We start from the raw sequence: 23,172 nt of genomic DNA on the forward strand, positions 1-23,172 counted from the left end.
ATGACCATTCACAAAATAAGATACTATTCCCGAACACGCCCAGCAAGATACACAACCAACCATCGTAACGTGCAAATGGGGTACCGCCTGCACAATTGCAGATATGGCAGTCCACATAAATGGGATCCATAGGATCTCACTATACATGGTAATACCTCTAACCTCCTCTAAATGTCTTTCATCTGTACCTACAGTTTTGAAGTATATTATAGATACAACCTATACAGCTTACCAGAACCATACATTAAAAAAAAAAATCCAATAAAATATGCACTTGCTTGGGTTGACACCAAAATAAAATTCCCAGTGCTGTACTGTCATACACAATGGGAATTTCAGAATATGGCTGAGACAGAGCTTAAAAGGCTGTAAAGCAAACCAAAATGTATTGGCCCATTTAAAATACATTGTGCATTATGCCACACAGTATTAATACAAAAATAATTCTGAATCCATAAGTTTGGAATTTATTATATATATTTCTGTTTTATTTGCACTCACACGCTAAACTGTCACAGCACAGGTCACGCTTATGTTTGGTAAACCTAGTAAACACAGAGTGATGAAGCATTCATCGTCTGGAAAGGCGAATTAAGTGTTGAAAGGAATTAAATTATGACAAAATGGTGAGTAACAATGCTAAGTTATCAGCACCTTCACACTTTAAAAGAAAAAAAGGTTAAGGTTTTCTGACAGCCTAAATTACCTATGTATTATGTTGCACATTCTTGTAATTCCCATTGTAATCTGTGAGGTAAAATCCTACTTAATATGTAGTTTGAACAAAATAACTGTACTTAACATAGTAATTGCCAAAAATCCAATCTTCTTGTGAAAAGGTTTTATAGTCTCAACACAAAAACATTTTATTACACAATGAAATATGCTCCATTTGAATATATGTCGCTCTAATATACACTGAATAATCTGTCCTACACTAAAATCTGCTGTGTTCTTAATTTTTCAGTAATTTCACAGCATTTCAAGGTTACACATTCTTTTAAAAGTATTTTTACTGTCACTCCACAATCCAAACACAATAACACAAAGGAAGATAATTACAAACAATATTTTAGCTGGAGCAACAGGTAAATGTTATTACATCAAGTGACTTATTAATTTGCATAAGACACAATTTTTTTTCTCCTAACGTTTAGATACTTAAAAAAAATTAAATACTAATATTACCTCTTTAAAAAGTGCTCCGTAAAACTGGACAATGTATGGACACTCATTGGATTTCATGACAACTTCCAAATCCATCAGTAACTCCTTTTGCTCTTTTTCATCGACAGTTGAACGTATCCTCTAGTTTCAAACACACAAAACATCCACACTGCAATTAAATGAAAAATATAATTCTTAAAAACTAAAAAACTAAATCAATTTACAAAATATCTTTGCCATAGAAAGAAGATAACAGTTGTTTGGAAACTTAGTATTTTAATTTATGCAACAAAACTGTGCACTAATATCATGTTTTCTTATACCAACAGTTTAGAACAGAAAATAATAAAACAAATAAAATAATTTTTTTAATAAACTACAATGACTAAAACACTAATAATTTGTGATGTTTACCTTCACTGCCATAACAGTGTTGCTTCGCCTGTGCACCATCTTATTAACAGTCCCAAAAGCTCCCCGTCCAATTTCACCTAGGTCTTGTAGGTCTTCGGATGTAAAATCATACACCTAGAAATTAAAACAGGGTTGCTAAAGGAAAGATGAACTTTCTGCACACTTTCTCAAGCTTTACAAAAAAAATTTCACGGCTGCTCAAGAGTATTTCACATTTTTTTTATAAATAGTCATAAATTTTGGTGCAATCTAAAAAAAAAATTTTTTTACAGTGACACCAGTAATAAACACTTACAGATCACACACAATAGAAATATTACAGCCCAAAGATAATTTTCACAAGTGCCATCAGAAAGACAAGTTACATTTTTATTATCACACAGGTATTAAATACTATTTCAGTTCCCAGATGAGCTAAGCATCCATAATGAAATTTAGATTGTTCCAAGTGTCAGTATTTTGGGAAGTCTACAATTAACAGTCAACAGGCTAAAATCACTGGCCAAATGCCAATTTCAGTTAAAGAGAAAAGTAATAATACTGTTTACAATTCTTTATGGTAGATATGTAATTATTGACATGAAGCGGCCCAAATAATTAAAAAAAGTAGAGGTCCAAAAAATTTAGTTCCTGATAATAATTATTCCTGCAAAGAATTTTTTTTTACCTCTTACCGTTGGAAAAGATTGTGGTTTCACTTCTATTAGGTATATACAGTAGAACCTCGATGATACGTTCCCGTTTCATACATTTTCCCGTGTCATACGCCGATTAATTTTGGTCCCGCCGAAAGTACTATATTTACATTGTTTTCTTTCCCGGAACATACACTTATAAAATCAATAATTTCCCGTTTCATACGTTTTTACGAAGCGGAAAAGTCCTAACATTCAAAATTTTTTTGTTATATTCCTCCTGATAAACTACGTTTTAATGCTTTTATTTTGAAAATCGTTCATTGTTTACCTTTGCAAACGTAAGAAAATAACTTTATCACACCATAGATATGGAGTATCAGGAAGACTGTGCACTTCGCTAGTAGCATCTATGGCAAGCACCAAGCGAGACTAGTGGCGCAAACTAGCAATGATTATGAAAATGGTACACGCGCTTTGCCAAGGCACGGATCTCATATTTTGTGCATTTATTAATCTTTGAACTGAATATACCCGTTTGTTATTGTTTTCTTATGATTGGATTGTTTTGTATTTTACGTTTCTCAAGTTAAAATTTTATTGAAAATTGTTCTGTTGCATAAAGTTGTTTATAAGATGAAACAAACAAGCAAAAATTTCTGATTTTCTTTTTAGAATAGCCTATTTTGTTTTATTTCTAATTTGGGCTTTGTGACTTCCCCCCCCCCCCCCCCCCCCCCCCAAGAAAGGACTTCATAACATTTTGTAAGGCCACTGTTTTTCATGTCAGCTTTACTTGATTATGGACTTTTTTACATTTCTGGTGGTTTTATTATATGTATATATAATGATGAATTCATATATTTCATTAATATAATGCAATTATTTACACATTATGTATTTAAGTTTAATCTGACGTGCTGGTATGCTAGATTGAAAAAAAAAAATTATATTATTGCTATTCCCTTTTCATACACTTTCCATTTTTGTGCCCTCCGTTGAAAAGTGTATGATAGGGGTTCTACTGTATTTATAAATTGCATGTCCATAAAGGGCTAGATATTGCATAAAAACACATTTGAAAAATAAAATGAATAGTCATACTAGACATAATACATATAGTTTACTAAATAAAGTAATAGCCCTTATCATGAAATGTAAAACATATATTTACAACACCAAATAAACACTAAAGTAAATGGTGACAGGTAGGCCTATAACATTTTCCTGCAGTAATAAAATATGTAATTATTTAAAAATAAGAATATCTATAATTAATTGAAGATAGTTGATTAGTTTTGCCAAATCATAGCGAAAGCTCACAAATATTCAGGAAAATGGAAATGTGCTTACAGACTCTGGAGATACTTGGAGTTTTCCAGTCGATTGGACACTTTGACACATTCTGAATTTATCCCTGAAACACATAAATAAATGTCTCAGATTACAAATAAATTTGCATATTTTTCCTTCACATAGAACTGTGCATATTTAAGATATTGCTATCTAATACATATTAATTACAGATTCATGCAGAGTAAAAAAATGCACAATCCTTTACGTAAATACGGTCAAAATTTGTAATAAAATTCCCCAGACAAATATTTTTAAAATGATTGAACTATGTTGAAATTTTCTGAAATAAATATACAATCTCCAGCCTCCAGCCTCCACCATCCCCATAGTTCTCTCTCAATTTTCTTTATTTCAAACAGAACCTTGATTACGCTATTTTGTTATTGTATATGACTATGCACTAAAACACAATTTGGAAAAAAAAAAATCTTTTCGTAGACTGGGTGGTGGCAGATTGGAGTATATGACATTTCCCCCTCAAATAATTATTACTTGATAATTTCCATTACTTTTCCAGGATATCAAGTAAAATCCCTGACCAATACCAACTTCCTCGACTTTCCAGAACTTACTTCTACCGGAAATATTTTGGAACTTCTACAACAATTCTATAAAAATTATAACAGTTACAAACAATTTTAATGGATTTGATGGTGTGCTTACTAAGGTATTTATATTTATGAATTTAATTTGTATTTTAAACCCTCTTTGTGCACATTTAGCAACAATGGTTAGTTATATGGAAAACTGTTTCAGACAAAAGTTTTAGATAATATTTATAAGGTTTACAATCAATTCGAACAAATTTAATACTGTACTTACTAGGGGAGTTAAATTTTTTGTGCTTTAACTCCTGTCATTTTATTTTCCACCCCTTGCAGTACAGTTGGTCGTACAAAAATTCAGATGAAAGTTGTACAATGAAGTTTATGGTTTTACAATAAATTAGAATGGATTTAATAGTAGTGTACATGGTACAGAAACTATGACATTTTAAAATTTTACCCTTTTTTTATCCCGTTTCTGCAAAGGTTTGTTTAATGAAAAATTGTTTTAGACAAATACAGTACACTCCCTATTTAACGCGGTTGTCGGGGGACATAACTTTTACCCGCGTTGTTGCATAACCGCGATGTTTCGATGTGCCAAGGTCAAAAGGCATAAAACACCGCCTGTGTTCTAATAGGTCGGCAAGCACGCACAGTATAGACGGCCCGCCTTTGTGCGGACTTTGCATCCGCAGTTTTCACTAAACACGGGTGAAAAAATAAAAATAATAAATTTTAAAGATAAATATTAAATGTTGAATTGTTTTTATTTTTCCGCGTGCCGCGCACAGTTTGTCGCACGGCCTACGAGCGCGCCACACGCCGCCATACACACGTGCGGCACACAAGCTGCTGCTGCCAGTCTCGTGGTGTTAGCCACAGTATCTGCTTCGTCAGAGTCCGTAACAAAGTAAGTGCAGTGTGTGCGGTTACACACGATTCTGTGGTCCAAGTCTTCTAAAAAGAAAGGCCGTAGTGATACTTCAAACCGAATATTAATCGCAAAGTACCGAGTTTGATTGACAAAATAAAAATTCTAGATTTACTTACAGATAGCTTGTATTTTGTAGAAGCAGGCCGCAGATACAGGAAAAAAACGAGTCTAGCATTCGTACAATAAAAAATAAAGAATCGTCTATCGTGTCAAGTGGTTAAACTTTATTATCCATGCTTACAGTAAATTATAAATGGTCACATGTGGGAAACAAAAATTGCGCCAATTCAATTTTAGCGCCATCAGTGACGCCGTATTAAAAACCGTGTTAAACTTTGTCTTTACTTATTTCACCAAACGCTGTGTCGAGTTGCTGAGTGTGTGTGGCTCGGATCGGCAAGTGTTATATTCCCCAGCCTCTGTTTAAAGGTCGGGAGACCGCTACACATAAACATTTCCGGGACTTGTTTACTACCTCACGGCAAAAGTGGTACAGTATGGTTCACGTAAATATTGGACCACTGGGAATTCCTGGGCAAAGATTAAAATTACGCTAGCCGATTTACTTTACTATTTAATGTTAAAACATTATACCAAAGTTAAAAGATGAACTTGTATAATACAATGAATTACCCAATAATATTACGTCTGTAGGTTTAAGTTGTAACAAAACATTTATATACAGATGTCCAGTAAAGTACCAATTAATATTCTGGAGTGGAATTTTAAACACCGGACTACCTGATTTTGCCTTGTACGCAGCGACGCTGCTCAGTCAAGTGACTCATGCTCTGCCTGTGTGCTGCGTGAACACATTCCCTCCCCCACTCCCCCTGGTGTTTCTGCCCGCTCTAATCTCTACCTCTCTCCATGTTCTCGGCTCGCCTCTCCCTACCCAGGGCTTGCCGACAACCAAGCCTATCCAACATCAATCCCCAGCCGAGTCACGCTGGATAATGTCGCTGGACGGTGGGCTTTATCAGGTCCCCGTTCCGATGCTTCATTTGTGAGATAAAGCGACGTTAAGAACTAGTGTTTCAGAAAATATCACTGGGCTGGATTGGACCATAATTTGAAAACCCTACAAGATAGAGGAATAATGTACGGAGATATCTTGTTTAGAATTTTAATGCGGACATTTTCTACGCCTAGGCTTTTTTCTGCCCGATGCTTAGTTTGTTAGTTACAACGCAAAATTATCCTAATCGGCTGTTAACCATTTATTCCATTATTATTATTCATTTCTGACTGGGGGACATGGTTTGACCCGCGATATACCCGATTCCGCGATCAATCGAGGCGCGATATACCGGGAGTTTACTGTACCTATTTAGATAAATTTATGCCATTTACAAACAGTTTTAATGGATTTGATAGTGTGCCTACTAAGGGAATTATGAATCTTTTTTTTCCCCTCCAACCCTTGTTTTTTCCACCCCTTGCAGTAATGGTTGATAGTATCAAAAATTTATTTAGACAAAAGTTTTTGGTATTACTCCTAAGAGTTATATGTTCAAACGGATGTTATATTCGTCATATAATGGGCGTTAAAAAACCTTCCACCATTTCTACCCCTTTGGTCGGATGTTGCCCATTAACAAAAAATATCAAAATTTTACATGATTATATTTTATGTATCAGTTTGGAAGTGATTTGTGCAACATTACGGCAGTTATCGTGTCCAAAAAAATGTGACGTATACACTCTCGTGCAACTAAATTGACTCATCCCTCAAGTGTGCACAAAAAAGGGGAATTTTTTAAAATGGCTTAAATGATTTTCACAAAACATTTTTTTTGAAAGCCTATTCTTAAATTAAAATCTGTAAATTATTTTTCAAATTAACGTGAACCCTGAACATAAGCGTAAAGTCATCAATCAACTCTGCGCAAAGCTGTGGAGTAAAAGCTATGGGCTGTGTTGAATAGACAGTGAAGGGTTGAAACAGTAAGCTACATGTGTAACAACACACCCGACACATCAGTGCATCGAGAAAAACACAGTGGTCATCTATATTAATAAACAGAGAGGTTAAGTTGTTAAATACACTCTAACCAATTTTTCTAAAATACATACACTTAAAATTGTCATCTACTAGTAGATAATAATAATAACTTATGCTTACTTATCACTTTGTGCAATTAACTATAGAGGCATACCTACCTAAATTTTAAAACATTAATAATTAAAAAGAAGACTACTGATAAAAAAAGATATATTACTGTGTTATCAAAAGAAGGTAAAAAGGCCAAACACAAGCTAAACTACAATCACAATCATTAATAATGACAAACAGTTTAAAGCATTTTAAAGGGTTATGTTGGGAAAGATGCTGTTTCCATGAGCTTTTAGACTAGAGAGTGAACTGTACTTCAATTTCACACACAGCAAAAACATATCACTTGTCAACCTGATAATTATTATACAAACCAAGCTATTATTGTACATTGGACAGGTTCTTATTATAATTAAGATGCTTTTCATGCATACAATACAATGTCAACACAAAAGAGTATACAGTAATAACAAACAAAAATGTATTAAATAAACTACTAAGTGAGAAATGTAACCATAAAAAAAAAAAGATTCCACATAAAATACTATAGAATAAATCAAATTACCTGATTTTCGTGCGATCTGATGGCCCAAAACTGTGAACAATATAGCAAGTATAAAAGCTTTATGAGGGATTTGGATAAGCGACCACAGACAGCCATGCAAACTGGACAAGGCAGATGGGAAAACCTACATTCGCATTAGACCAATGCTGTTGGTAACACTGGGAATCCATTAACAACTTACTGCAATGAAGGTAGGCCCTGAGAATCTGAATGACATTATTTGGATTTATGTTGTCATTATTCATGCAATTTGGATAAGCAACAACAAAACTGGGATAGCAACTAATAGTTATCTTTCTGGAAAGCCCTTCCAAAACAACTGCAAAAGCACCAAAAACTAAGAAATAGGTATACTGCCAAATATTAAATTGTTTACAATATTAAGTTACTTCCTTACTGGTATGTTGAAGAGAATCATAATTTTTGTAACATGCTACACCAATGGAACACTAAGGTGTCTAGCATCAGGGAACACCTAAATGGCAAGTGAAATATATGTTAGGTCACGGAATTTAAATGAAATGGTTAGACAAGGGCTACCCCTATCTTTACATTAATTGTCTCGCGCAAATTGTACTTGGGTTCCGTCTTGGTCATGTCGCAATGCTATTGTGCCATGTATTTCGAGCAAAGTATTTTATGGAATGTGAGGTTGAATTACTTCTGCAAGTGCCTTAGAATGTGATGTAAGAAACATCATGCTGTACAACTTTCCAAGCTTTTAATACTGTATAAACATTTTTGTCATGATATTTAATAATCTGCAAAGCAAAGCTATGTCAGCGTGGTAGCAGTGGAAATTTTTTTATCTGGGCTATAAAAGTGTTATTAAATTAGATTATACATTACTTCTTCAGGCATATTTAAAAAAAAAGATGACTGTACAGTGTACATCATTATTCAAGGAATGTTTACCTTTTTGATAACATATACAATAAAATGTAATAAGTGAATCCTTTAATACCATCAAATTATCTTTGAAAAGATAAATGCAATGCATGCCTCAACATGGAGGATACATAAATTTGTTACTATAGAAAGTAGTGCTTTGATTAAAAATTTATGGTAAAGTTAACTTTAATGCTGAAAGCTTCCTGTGCCGAACCCGTATCAGTCATTAATCACATATTAAATATTATATTATTTTTAACACCATTTACTACATAATTATCAGAAATACTCTTTCTTGTACTCATTCGTGTAGAACATGTTTTTTTTATTAAGTCTCTAAGAAGGCAACAGCATTTCTGTGGTGCAAACCTCTCTGTCTCCTCTCAAGAGCACGGTGGTTTTAAAAAATGCCACAGAAACAGGCACAGTTGGTTTCGCAAACCACCAACGAAACAGAGAGTATTTGGTATGATGAAGATTGGAACCCCTTTTATGTTCGGTACACAAAGAAACTCTGTGTCCTGATGTATCGGATCAGAGAGAATCTTTCATACCATGTACAACAAAATTTCAGATTTTTACACAGACTCAGATGATGGATCTCAGACGTCCCTTGAACCCTTGAGGTTACCAGCAGAAGCATGAACTAAAACTGGTGCTTTCTCATCAAAAGGTATTTGCGCTGGTTCATACGTGCTTGTACAGCTGTTCTGCGAGTTCAGGAAAAAAGTTACACAATATTGATATATGGGGGTGTGCCAGAGCAATATAGATGAAGATGGAGAAGTTAGAGTTCAACTTCTAAAGACAATCAACTGTAAACGTTTCCTTAAAATCATGAATGGCATAGCAGATGTTCAATTCTAAGACATTATCACAATATTGGAAACCTCAGAGAAGAAAATTGATGGCAATAATATATTAATACACTTTTCTGAGAATATTGAAGTATTAAAAAAAAAAAAAAAAAATAATTAACTCATATACATTATTTTGATCTTTCATTTCATTCTTTTATGTGCCTATTATGGCGTTTATATTTACTGTATTTATACGTGTTGCACCCGCGTTTACGTTAAAAGTGAAGAATACAGTGTTTATTTTCGTTTTTTATAACTTTATGAAAAACTTTAGTTGATTGATTTTTGTTCTTTCAAAATATGAAGACATATTATATATAATAAATGTTTCACAATTAACAGACTTTTGTGTTTGTATACTATAATATGTAAAGGAAGGACCAATTTTGTTACACCCACAATGGCACTTTAAATTTCCCTCATGACTATTTATATATTTCATTTTAATTCCTATAAACAAATCAAGAGAAGCAGGTTAAAATGTAGCCCTTCAAAGAACTCCATAAAAAAAATGTTTTCATTTTATTAGAAAAAACAACTTTAAATTTGTCTAAATATTGCACCCGCAATAATGGAAACGCTCTTTATGAACAACGAAGTATGTGCAGATATGATGGAATGTGCATTTGTAAAAATCTGGGATAATTAAGTAAAATCCAAGAATCCATTTGAGGGCCTGAAATCTGTGAAATAGGCAGGTCTAGTACACTCTACCACCGAGGCAATTGTTAGCCTGCCAAGTACCTACTTACTTATCCATAGCTAAGGATGCTGGACCACAATAGAACATTACAACTTGTAGATATACTTAACTCAAGCACCTCCAATACGAAGCTCACAAATTGTTTGCAGATATTATAACCACTTACCACTTCTACGATGGATGCACAGTTTCCCAGAATGACATTTAAGTAGATATGATGGTAACAAGGTTTGAAACTACTGTTCGTAGTTGATCTTAATATTCTTAATAGACTTAATTCAAACCATAAATGTGTAGGACTGTATATTTTGGTATAAGCATTTAATTCAATTTCAAAAGTAATTCAAGAAATAATATTCACACAGGCTTATAAATCATTAGGCTAAATATTTTCAATATTCATAATGTTATTCCTGAAGTCAAATTGCTGCAAATATAAAATTACTACAGCTCTGATCTTTTAATATATTTGGGAATAATTATTACCCTGTAATTTTTGTCCTCCTTTGCTTTATCTTTCTCTTACATATGCGCTATTAATCACCTTCCAGACCTCCAAATCTTTCTCTTTCTGTTTTATGGAGACAAAAGATGAAATAATATATTTCCTTGGCAAGGAATTGTGCATAAAAGTGTTGCATCTTAACTCTTGCCAAAATATGCTTTTTTAATTACTAAACCGAACAAACTAAAAAAAGAAGTAGATCACCGGCATATGCTACGTAAAAATTAACTAAAACTTCTAACCCTCTTCAAATACCTTCCACAGCACAGAAATACTATCATTACATCAAAAATAAAATGTCATGTTAGGAAAACACTAAATAAATAGCTCTGGAAATCAAAATTTTAAAAACGCTGGAATCTTTTCTGGGAAAAATACATTATTTCGGGGAAGTAAGCCAAAGCCCTGAAAACGGCAGCTGCAGCTCACAAAAGTTGATCTGTCGAGACTCGATACCTCCTCCCCATACTGGAAATTGCACACAACCTGCCATCCATAGAGTGAGAGAGAGTGAGAGAGTGAGAGAGAGAGTGTGAGAGAGTGAGAGAGAGTGAGTGAGAGTGTGAGAGAGTGTGAGAGAGAGTGAGAGAGAGAGAGAGAGAGTGAGAGAGAGAGAGTGAGAGTGAGAGAGTGAGAGTGAGAGAGTGAGAGAGAGAGAGTGAGAGAGAGAGAGGCACGAGCTTACCGTGACCTGTCCACCAAGGGCTCCTGATTCACGGGTCGCACTCGGGACGACACGCCGTCCCTCACCGGCACAGGGCTTGAGTTGTGCCTCTCGTCATTTGTCGAATTTGGAACTGTCTGCATTGGTCTGCACCTGGAAATATAATTTCAGGAGGCGCTGAAAAGTAAATCAATATTTTTAATGTGCACTGTTGTTGCACTATTGTACATTTTTTATTTACATGGGCCGGTTTGCACTGCATTTTCCTTTCACTACACTTTTGAAGTGAAACTTCTTTGGGCACGATGACAATAAAATTTCAAGGCCGAATTTTAAAACAAAGTTTTCGTGAAACACATTTCTGATACATAAAGGACAGAAATTAAGTACTTGACCAAAAAGATATAAAGAAAGCATAATGTCATATAAGATGATGGGCTTATTTTCATTCTCCTCTTTGTACAATGATTTGTCCCCTGCCCAAAAAAAAAAATAGAACCAAGAGAGATAAATGAATGAAAGAATAAAACAGAGATTGTGTGCATGCGCTTATTTCAGAAAATAGATGTAGGTATCCTATACAGTCAGCCGTGAATGCCTCAAACTTTATATTTGCTACCAGCGCGCTCGCGTTCCTCCTAGTTCAACCAGCAGCATAGTGCGTTGTTGAGACAGTCCCTGCATTTCCCACATGGATAGTGCTACCTGTCATGAATTTCACATTTTGTTCAGAGATTTGGCATGTTCAAAATGGCAGAATTCTTTGAAGAAACAGTAACACACACAATTTTTCTTTATGGTGTATTTCAACAGTGAGTAATATCTATTGCTAATTAATCATTATTGATTAATCAACAATTATTTATAAAATTGTGCTCTCTCTCTGCCATTTTACCCCTTGAGTAAAGGTTTGAATTGCCCAAGAAGTTTTACTTCTATCACATGTTCAGAGTTACATTTGCTCTACATGGCAGAGAAATGAAGATAAAGGTGTAATGCAAGTCCTTTAAGTGGTTTAAAGAATCTGTACCAGTAGTTTTATGCCTAAAAATTACTCTGAAAACATTCCTTTTAGCCATTTTCAATCTTCTTGAAAAAAAAAAAAAAAAAAACTTTTTAAAAACTTAATCTGAAATCAAAAGTACTTTCGGCCTTCAGCAAATTCTTAAATGCTTTTCATAAACAGACCCCACTCGTGATATCTTGAGTAGTTTTGAAATTGCGTTGTTTTACCTGAAGCTCTGCACACCGTGTGTGTGCCTGGGCAAACTGCAACATTAACCGTTCTCAACACCACAGTAAATCAGCGGCTCAACTGAACGGAATATACTACCAACTAGAGGCACGTGGCAACATGATTGAGTCATCATCTCAAAAAAACTTGAGGTGGCCGGTTAAAGTGAAGACCAGCTGAAAGGTGGTCAATTAAGAGGGAGTCCACTGTACTATATTCTGGTGGCAAATTTATTTCCTTTTCATTATGAGACGATGAAACCTATTCCAAATTTGGTTTAATACAATCCAAATAATCATTACAATACTGAATTGATTGCTCCTAGGAGGAATTTTCAATAATAATTTTGCATTGTTTAAATATTATACCAGTAATTATTTTTGCTTGATAGAGGTGTAACTAAGTTTGTAGAATATCTCCTCAGGATGAAATTCCAATCAATATATTTGAATAACCAAGAATCTCTGTTTCAAGGAGTAGTGAGACTGATTTTGTAAACAGTAAAACTCAAAATATGTGAGTCATTGAATTGCAAGTCTAAAATAATAATTGCTTGCACTAGTAGTAATTAGAGAAGAGTTATCTGATTACTCCAAACTGCACCAGGACAATAAATACTGAATAAAAAAACACAGCAGAATATTACAATTAGCACCTTAAATAGCTTTTTGGTTATGTTGAAAATTCTCACATAAACCAAATCTGCTTAAAGATTTTGATAGTACACAGAAAATGCCATAAAATCTATTTTTGTTTGATTTGATGAAGGGCAAAGCTGGTTTTAGGTTAGACACACAGGCAAATCTGATTCAACTGATCTACCAGATTTTTGAAATCACTTATGACATGCCCTCTCCCGGTTTTCTCTTAGTTACTTTCAAGGCAAATGTTCACTTAACAGTATTTAACTAACTATTCTCATCTCATCACCTCTTATCGTCTCTAATGATCCAGATGTCGACGAGGCGTTAAGCCCTTCCTTCATTCATTCATTCTACAACCTGACAAACAAATTTTAAACCAAAACCAAAATACAACAAATATAATTTGTAACATGGCATGGAACACACAAAACCATGAAGTTTTCTTACATGAATGTTTGGAATGAACTGTTACCACCGCTGCCAAATGGGAAGCCCCCACCGGATCCCAAACTCAGTTTCAACTGCCTCCGCTTCTCCGCTGAAACAAGCAAGTGAAATTCACAAAAATATTTCACAGATGCCAACAAAATAAGATGGCACCAAAACTTTTGTGTGGAAAAACAATTCTCAATATGTGGCCCACAAAACACTAGAGGTTTCCACACTGAATCTGACATAAAGTGTACGAGTTTAATACAGGCAGAGTTAAAATACTGTTGATTAAACACCAATACAAAACATGTAGACTTCCTAAAAAAAAATCTTAACATTACAATTCATATACTCATAATAATCATTCAAATAAAATTAGACTTTCAAATATAGTGATAGTGTATATTTATAGGCACACTATGTAATTAATACCAAAATTTTGCCTCAAGTATGTTACTCAACCAGGGATACAAACCATACAAATTTATTACAAATTTCAATGCCAACTGCAAAAACCACCATAAAAGAAAAATTAGAAAAAAAATTTAAACATACACTATTTTGACACAATATTTTTTCACTAATAAATTAACTATTAATAAAACATGTGTTTTTTGATTAAACTCTTAATGAAGAATATTAAAAGTTCAATATTTATATGATTACAGTAACTTACCTTTTTTTTAGTAAATTATTTACTGTGTATGGGTCACTTAAATACTAGAATTTACATTGCCACATGATTATTTTACAATGTAACCCTCCAACCCAAAGTTAAAAAAACACAATTATGTATTTATATATAGTTTACATGTTACAAATGTTTCTCAATATTGGATTCTAATAATTTACAAGTCTCTCCCTGACTTAAAAGCACAATATTTGTATACTAAAGTCAGCACTATTTGAATAAATAAAAAATAAAAAAAAATAAAATCCCAGAGCCTATGCTTCATTGTGAGGCACTAATGCTGCTTTGCTTTAATAATCACTATGGAATAAAGCATTCTACATATAAATCTTGTTTTTTTTTTGTGAACACAACATTTTTGTTGAAGATAAGGTTATGAAAAATTTATTTCCCAGCTATAAGTTTTCAAGTCCTGCAGCAACATCTTCCACTGCTGGAAAACTGTAAAAAATATGTATTATTTTTCATTCTAGCTTGAAAATAACATGTCTACGAACAGGAATGAACATTCAGTTTTCGTAAAGTTAGGATTTATTATGGTGTGGAAAATGTTTGACCCACTAGTTTCAGAGGATTAAGTTTTTTTAAATGATTTACATAATTTGTAGCATAAGCATAATTCCTGTCCTTGCTTTTTAATAATGATACTTTAATTAAGAATGTGTTGTGTTCCTTATATAATTTGTCTTAAGGTTTCATAATTATTTTTCTTTTACTATGCATAGGCATAAAGTATTTTTTTTTCATGTTAAAAAATTCATTTTGTTTGGATTTTACATAAAGTTGAATGTAATTTTGTTTTTATTTTCTCTATTTTACTTGGTCAGTTGAGATTAATGTGTGTGTTAATCATATTTTTACAATTTTAAAGCATCTTCTGGTTAGTGAAACGATAACAGTCTAGAAGCATAAAGAATGAAAGACATGGGTGAGACACCCTGCCTGTAAGAAGTAAGTTGCTGGGAAATACCCAGCGTGTAGGCACATGGACCAGTAGGTTCACTGGGCGCTGTCTCGCCAGCCAATCAGGACAAACCATGCGGTGGTGTGATGTGACGTTCCAGACTTTCAGAGAACAATTTTTTCCCCATATTTATCCATATACGGTCATGCGTCCTGTTGTGTCTTGTGATTGGTCGGCCCATGGGGCTGTCTTCCCCCCCTTCGTTTTCACCTTTGTAGGGGAAGGCCTCTACGTCATCCAACCAGTTGTCGCTCGATTGTCGCTGCGTGCGGTCGCGTCGTCTGCAACTCGCTGAATTTTATTTTAATGGTGTTAAGGGATGATTTCAGGCTGAGGTTTTAAAATTTTTTAAAAATAATATTTGGAGTGTTAAATTAGAAATTCAACCCCAGCCATTGGCATCAATACAGAATGACCGTGATCATCCTCCTGAGACATGGTCTCAGAATCGCATACCTTAGTTATAAAAACTTAACTAAGAAACTTCTTTTTTTTTTATATATAATCAAGCAATGAGCTACCGTGAATATATGTGGTGGTAAGTCTATTGAATACATGTAATCTGTGTCAACATTTTGTCTTGGGGAGAAAAAAAAAAAAAAAAAAAGACTTCAAAAATTCTTTTATTTGAAAAAAATATTAGAAAAACTACTTCATTTAATAATTAATCCGAACTTTGATGGGAAGAATAATTTCTCAAATAATCTTTAGAGTCATCATATATTAACATCATAAACTGTTCAAGTGTTACTTGTTACTATTCCGAGTTGCTTTGCCGGCCAAATTTGCCTGAAGTAAAATATAACAACCATAATAAATTTAAACTTTAGGTATTATATCTGAGAAAGCTTTACTGATATTTACATAAAATTTTCATTAATCTACTTTTATATGCATACAAAAAATAAGCTTCACAATTGCATAATTTTGTTTCCCATGTTAATATGATTTAATGACATTCAAACAGATTGAAATGTATTTATTGTACTGCTGTTGTTTGGAATACAGGTGATTTCAGTATACTACTTAAGATTATTTTTGTGAAGCACATAAACACACGGAGTCTTTAAATATTATTAGTCTGTGTCTAAAAAATTAAAATGTCTATTCACATTGCAGGAATTTTTAGAAAATATGCTTTGAGTTTGCCTAATAATTAAACTTTAATTTACAATAATTTACATATTACATACCTATGTAGTACTCTATCATTATCCAATTATTATCAGAGAAATTTAATTACTGCCACAATACCAATGACCACTTTGGCACAGTGACTATGAAATGAAAATCAGTTTCTCCAGGAACACATTTTCACTGATTTTTTGTGACACAGTTCTGTTCTAACATCAAAATAATTTTAGAAAACATGTACGCCAAAACTTTAAATAGGCTACTGTTGCACTTTATAGCCATGAGTACAGTGAATGATATGTATTAAGGAAATAAAAAATTTTGGATTTGAAAGTTTAGATTAAAAGTGACAATTGGGTCACATTTAGGGCACATAATTAATTTCAGGAATCACCCTCTGGTGCAAGGTCAAAAAAATACCTGAAGAATAAGAGAAATAGTGACAGAAATTTAACATAATATTTTATAATTCCTGGAAACCAGCTTCAGAACTGGTACAAGAACTATCATAAGGGAAAAGTAATTAGTCAATAGATTCCACAAAATACAAATTCCAGCCATACACCCTTGTTGGTTCATGGTTCATACCCTCTTGTGCATTGAGAATTAAGGAGTTTTTAAGGACCCCTTATTTCACTGCCTTCACCACTATCAAGAAGTAGAAAACTATTTGTAATGTCATAAATCCCTTTAAAAAAAAAAAAAATGCTTAATAGTTAATGCACAAAAAACAGGTTGTTGATTAGTGCAATTCTTACAGTTTAACCAATTGTCTATAATTATCTCTGGACCACATATCTAACCCAAGCCCCAAGATTTAATTTCATAATAATTATATTTACTTGATAAGTTTACAGTAAGACAGTAAAACAAAAAAAAACACATTTTTAGTTCAAAGGTGTTACAAAAAAAATTAAAAACAAACTCGGTTTTTTATAATCAATTTCTTTTATGCAATCAGTATTTATTAAGGATTCCTAGTTAAAATTAATGACTTTTAAGGGCCCTTATTCAATTAAAGACAAATTAAGGTTTTTTTTTAAGGATATTAAGGAGGCATAAGAACCCTGTCAGATATGCAAATTTTGCTTCAGTGACAAATACTTTAATCTTCGCACAAACTTACTTTGTTGCAATACAATAGCAAGTCTAACCTTAAACACAATAAAATGATGCAAGTGCGTAAAGCAGTCACACAAACTTAGACAAAGAAGGTAGCAGTAAATACTGTGCTTGTGAAACGTGAAAGTGAAGGGTTAGCAAACAGAACTTGATGAATTAGAAGCATTCTGAATAGTGAACTGTACATTTCACAACTATCAACCTTATAATACTGTCCAATGGTAACTAATTTATTATAATCTTAAAATCTAAGGACTAATATTTACACATAGTTATCATCTTAGTTGCTGAATGCATTAAGTAAAGCAATAGAATAGTGTTCCAGTGTGAAAAATTGTGCTATGTTTGTCATGTTAAAAATCCCAAAAAAACTAAAAAAATGCTCATGCATTAAATGACAGCTAGGGTCTACACTGTACACGACGACCATATCAAAGAAAACAAATCACTTTATGCCATAAAACTTTGTGTCTGGGTGTATTGTCAGGTACATCTAAAACCTTGCAACTTGTTGTATTCAGATAACACCCATTGAGAAATCATATTAAACCATCACAAATAAAATTTATATGATTTGATCACAGTTGTCCAAAGTGAAAATAATAATTCTGTAAAAATTTGACTACATTGCTCAACGACAAACTATTTGTGAAATCTGACATACCTAACTGAACAACCCGAAATGCAAACAGGTATCAAATTCTACTCCACTCAAATTCAAATTTATTAAGAGGAAATAAAACAATGATATATTTGACCTGAAAAATCGGTGTGTTGGAATTCATTATCAGTTGACGGTCTTAGGTCCAGGTTTTCGTACGGGCAAGACCTTTCACTGCTAGTCATGGCTGTGGACAACGTATACAGTATTAGAAAAGCACGCCACACACCACCACACAATACCACACACACTAAACCACACCACAATCACCTCAGTACAAATCTAAGGCAAGCTTATTCCCACACTATCACCGCAGGCATTTAATACAGGCTTCAAAATGCATCTACAATGCTTTAACTTAGGGATGTGCATAAAGTTCTCACGTCATTTATAAGATTTATTTCTCTCAATATTACATTTAAAAAAAATTAATCTTTCAGTTTTCCTTTCAGTGACAAGTCTCAATCAAAGGGTGATATGTCAAGCGACACATGTGGACTGCCTTGGTTGTCTAAACTATAAGCCACTTCATTTAAACCACACGTTTGAGTTCTGCTTTTGTGCATTTCTCTGATTTGTACATACATGTGCGGTTACACGATAAACAATTTTTTTTTTCACTTTACTTTCATATTGTACAAAGTGACTTATGCTGACTAGAAAAGCTCTCAGCATCCATAAGACACACCTAAAATGCAACCCTTTAGTAGATCACATTAATAAATTAGCAAAATCAAAGTAAACAAAACAGAGTGCAAAATTATCTTTAAGTATTGTTACATCAATCTGTCAATTTTATTAACAGAATTATTTAGTGTCTGAATACTTACACCTATTTTGTATGGTTTAGCACTACTTAAGCATGCTGTTAACAAAAAGCATTGTTTCAAAAGGAATTAAAAGCAAAATTTTCTTTGAATCAATGTTCTATTGTAGTATGCTCATGCCAAATTGATTTTAAGTAGCCTATTCTGAATGCATTTCACAGCTATTTGAATAATATTTTGAATAACTATGCATACATTATACAATACTTCTATAATTCTTAATTTTCCCATCTGAACAACTTGACAGAATTCAATGCCAATGGGGTTTGTTTTATGGCTAGATATTTTCATTATGGAGACTTGAATGTATAGAAATGTGAAAACCAAGAATGTGAATGGTTGACTTATTAATTTAATGATGCTTCAAACATATTTTAAATTAGACTAACCTGACCTAACACAACACCTGACAAGTGAGTAGGCCTACCCTTCATAAAGTATCAGAAAATAATGACAGATGTCAAATTAAAGCATGCACCCAATAAGGCGAGCGAGGGCTTCTGAACTCACTTTTCTGGTACGCATGGTAATTATGCACATGCGTGGTACACAAGTGGGCAAAATAATCACGCGAAGACGGAGATTCAGGAAGAAATTATAGTATGCCCACCTAGCTACCACCCCCCCTCCCCAAAGTTTCATATGCAGCAATAATCAGCTATCGTATGACATCAAGGCTCCATTTTGATTCTGTTGTTTGCTGTCAGGCAGCACTAGTATTGACTACAGGCATCAGCAAATGTTGGCTGAGGTCACAGATATTCCTAGGTCACGTCATTGGGAAGCACTAGTGACGTTTTGCTATGTATATTTCATTTCAACTATCATAAATAAACTGGAGTGCGACAGACTGGTATTAAACCATGAGCACTGGAGTCAACTTGAGATCAGGAGGCAGCCATGCTAACCACGGAACCAACAGCACTATTGGGAAAAAGATGTTCAATTTAAATAATATTTATATAAAAAAAATACAGGATATTGGAGGGAATATAATTCAAAGTATGTTAGGTTGCAGAGTAGAAACATTAAATACTGAATATTAGTCAGATGATATAAAGAAAAAAAAATCCAGAGGCTATAAAAATCCTTATCAGCCTCACTAGAATTTTTTCAGAATATATGGGATGAATAATGAATTCAGTGAAATATTAAAATGCCAGACCTACTTTTGTAGTCAAATGGGCTTTTTCTAAACAAGATGAATTAATGAATGAAATAATTGTTTTGACATTTAAATTAATATTTTGTTCATTTCAAAGAAACATGCCATTTTTCACATGTGAATTAAGGTTCTAAGCTTCTTAGGCTTTTGCATTTTTAATATATATGATCAGTTTTTTAAATGATGGAGCACTAGTGAGTTGACTAGCAGTGTTGAGAAGTGAAGAAATTTTTTATGTTTGATTTGTAAATGTGCATTTTAAAATGGTACTTTTAATGTGGGTTTGTGAAAGTTTTTACTGTGAATATTTTGCAGAATTCATTATGCATTTTATACATTTTCCAAAGAATGTTAATGTGAGCATGTGCCATGATAAGGAATTATAATGCTCAGAAGCATATGCAGATCTTTAATTCGAGGGGGGAGGAACCTGTGGGTATAGAATCTCTTAAAGTTATTGGTTTTCCTTTCCCTTGTTTGTTTCTCTTTGGCTCTGCTGTAGTCTGGTGTAACACAAGACTTGGGGTAAAAGTTCATTATCACGTATCCAAGTTTATTCCTAGATCCTGATGGCATGATCCTGTTTAAATTAATCCTGTATTTTAATTTAGTATGTTGAAAGATCCTGGCCTAATAAAAACTTGAATATTACAAAACAAACAAATTTTTTCAGGTTTTGTGGATGTTTTTGTATTCAACTTAATCATAATGCATTGCTTCATTAAAAGTTTTTATATCCAAAATCTTTCGACATACTAAATTAAAATTAAAACAGCATGTATCATGAAATACTTAATCAATGTATACAGAATCATACTATCAGGATTAAGGAATATACTTGGATGTGTGATACGAAACAAATAGGTACCAAGAATAAAGTTTGTTAAGTCAGGTTAGCAATATGGAAAAAATGTACCAAGCATTTTTAAATTAATAAATGTACCAAACATTTCAAAATTAATAAAGGTCTTTCAAACTTTTAATACTTGAATTCTGAATAACTCACTAATCGTGACGGGCTACATCAGGGAAAACAGTGAAAGTAAATACTGATGATGAAATTCTTTGGGATTCAACCCTCCAACAAAATAACATTGTAAAGAAAGAATTTAAACTGTAATTTTCAAGAGAAACTGAATACATACTGAAACATGTTGTTGCCACAAATCTGCACATCGCAGCTTTTTAGAACTAAAAGAAAAAATATTGAATAACATTGTTTTTACACACTACACACGTCCCAAAATTTACTCTGAAGAAGTGGTATCTTAATTCCTACTAGTTTGTGAAAAAATTAAAATTGTATCTATTACATTACAATACCTGTGCTATTACGCTGACGCCGCCATTCATTGTTTACTCGCAATAAATAGAAAGAAATGTTTTCCGTATACTTGAGACTTTCCAGAATTAACCCTGAAAGGAAGGTTTCTCAATTCCTACTGGTTTGTGAAAAAATAATAGTTTACGGCTTACATTACAATACCGATGTATTCACACAATGGCAGACATTCATTATGTTTACCCGTGTGGGTTTTGTAAATTTTTTTGAGAAGTTTAGTCAATGTAAGTGTTGGAATAATAAAATTCATTTAAATAACGACTGTATTGTAGTTGTAATGAATTTTCAATGATTGTATTTCATGTTAGTTGTTTTATTAAAATAAGTAATTTTTCTACAAAATTTTTTTGTTACATTGCATTTAAAGTACGTACTATTTTGAGTCACGTTGTAACGAACGAGTCTAATAGGAAGCAAAAATTTGAATAGAATTTTTTACGTTGTTCATTTTCTGTGGGAAATACATGCTATGCATTGAAGTAGCTGACACATTGAATTTTAAAGTCTTTCCAAGGAATTCTTTGATTACAGTTGTCGTATATTCTATGCTTGATATGGCTGGTACGTTAGTTACATGTATCCAAGTTTATCCCTGGCTCCTGTTGGCTTGATTCTGTGGTACATGATGCTTGCTGTTTTAGTTCAGTATGTTGGAAGATTCTGCCCATGAAATAAATTGCAAAATAAGAAAGAATTTTGATTGTATGTCGAAAATAATCCTTTTTAGTCTACTTACGATCACAATTCATTATCGGACAGGATCTTCCGACATACGGTACTGAATTAAAACAGCAATCATCATGTATCACAGGATCAAGCCATTGGATCATGCTATCAGGGTCTTTCGACATACTGAACTAAAACAGCAAGCATCATTTACCACAGGATCAAGCTAACAGGATCTTTTGACGTTCTGAATTAAAACACCATGTACCACAGGATCAAGCCAACAGACTCATGCTATCAGAATTAGCTTTTTTTATTCTCCATAGTTGGCTACAGTTGTGCTACACAGATACACAATCTTGGGTAAACAATGAATGGCTTCAGCAGTGTGAAAACACGGGTACTTTTAATGCAAGCTTTAAACTGTTATTTTTCACGAACCAGTAAGAATTATGAAAACATCCCTTCAGGGTATATTTCGGTACGTGTGTATTGTTTGAAAACAATGTTTTCCGATTTCCTCTTTTTCGTTCAAAAAAAGCTGCAATGTCCGAGTATTGCCGAAGCCTCAACTCTTCAGAAGCCAATACTCTTCAGTTATACAGTTTAGCTATTGATATCCCAAAGGATGAATATTTATCACTTTTTGTAAGTTTTTATTATTTGCAACAAAGGCTTAAACTTCAAGCACCCAAAAACGGAGAAAATGTTTCTTTAATTAGGTTATGGCAGTTTTATTTTACCAATTTAAATCCATACAGGCCAAGAGAACAGCCAACACTACTGCAAAGAATTTCCACTGAAAAACTATTAGTTTTATCTTAACAAGCCATAAAGATGTGAGTTCATGTTTATGTACTAATGATACCCATCATTGAGGTTATCTACCTGCAGTTAAACACAAATAAATATCGCGAATGGTAACAAAATCCCTATTGTTACTGTAAATTAAATTTAAATGAGAGTAATATTGTTCAAATTTCTTGTTGATA

At 33.3% G+C, this 23,172-nt stretch overlaps 1 protein-coding gene across 2 annotated transcripts in view; it reads right to left on the reverse strand.

Annotated features, from left to right (window-relative positions):
* LOC134537680 (dual specificity mitogen-activated protein kinase kinase 4) overlaps nucleotides 1–23,172 on the reverse strand; it is a 33,155-nt gene that overhangs the window by 9,455 nt on the left and 528 nt on the right. The window contains exons 2-8 of one of the 2 annotated variants that reach the window (XM_063378390.1): nucleotides 18,278–18,367; nucleotides 13,624–13,714; nucleotides 11,320–11,451; nucleotides 7,676–7,705; nucleotides 3,570–3,633; nucleotides 1,582–1,695; nucleotides 1,189–1,308 (exon numbers count right to left, since the gene is read on the reverse strand). In XM_063378390.1, the coding sequence (XP_063234460.1) occupies nucleotides 1,189–1,308; nucleotides 1,582–1,695; nucleotides 3,570–3,633; nucleotides 7,676–7,705; nucleotides 11,320–11,451; nucleotides 13,624–13,714; nucleotides 18,278–18,367 (641 nt within the window). The remainder of the gene's footprint in view (nucleotides 1–1,188; nucleotides 1,309–1,581; nucleotides 1,696–3,569; nucleotides 3,634–7,675; nucleotides 7,706–11,319; nucleotides 11,452–13,623; nucleotides 13,715–18,277; nucleotides 18,368–23,172) is intronic. The other variant, XM_063378391.1, reaches the window with a different exon arrangement.

Source organism: Bacillus rossius, chromosome 12 (assembly GCF_032445375.1).
Source record: "Bacillus rossius redtenbacheri isolate Brsri chromosome 12, Brsri_v3, whole genome shotgun sequence".
Classification (NCBI taxonomy): domain Eukaryota; kingdom Metazoa; phylum Arthropoda; class Insecta; order Phasmatodea; family Bacillidae; genus Bacillus; species Bacillus rossius.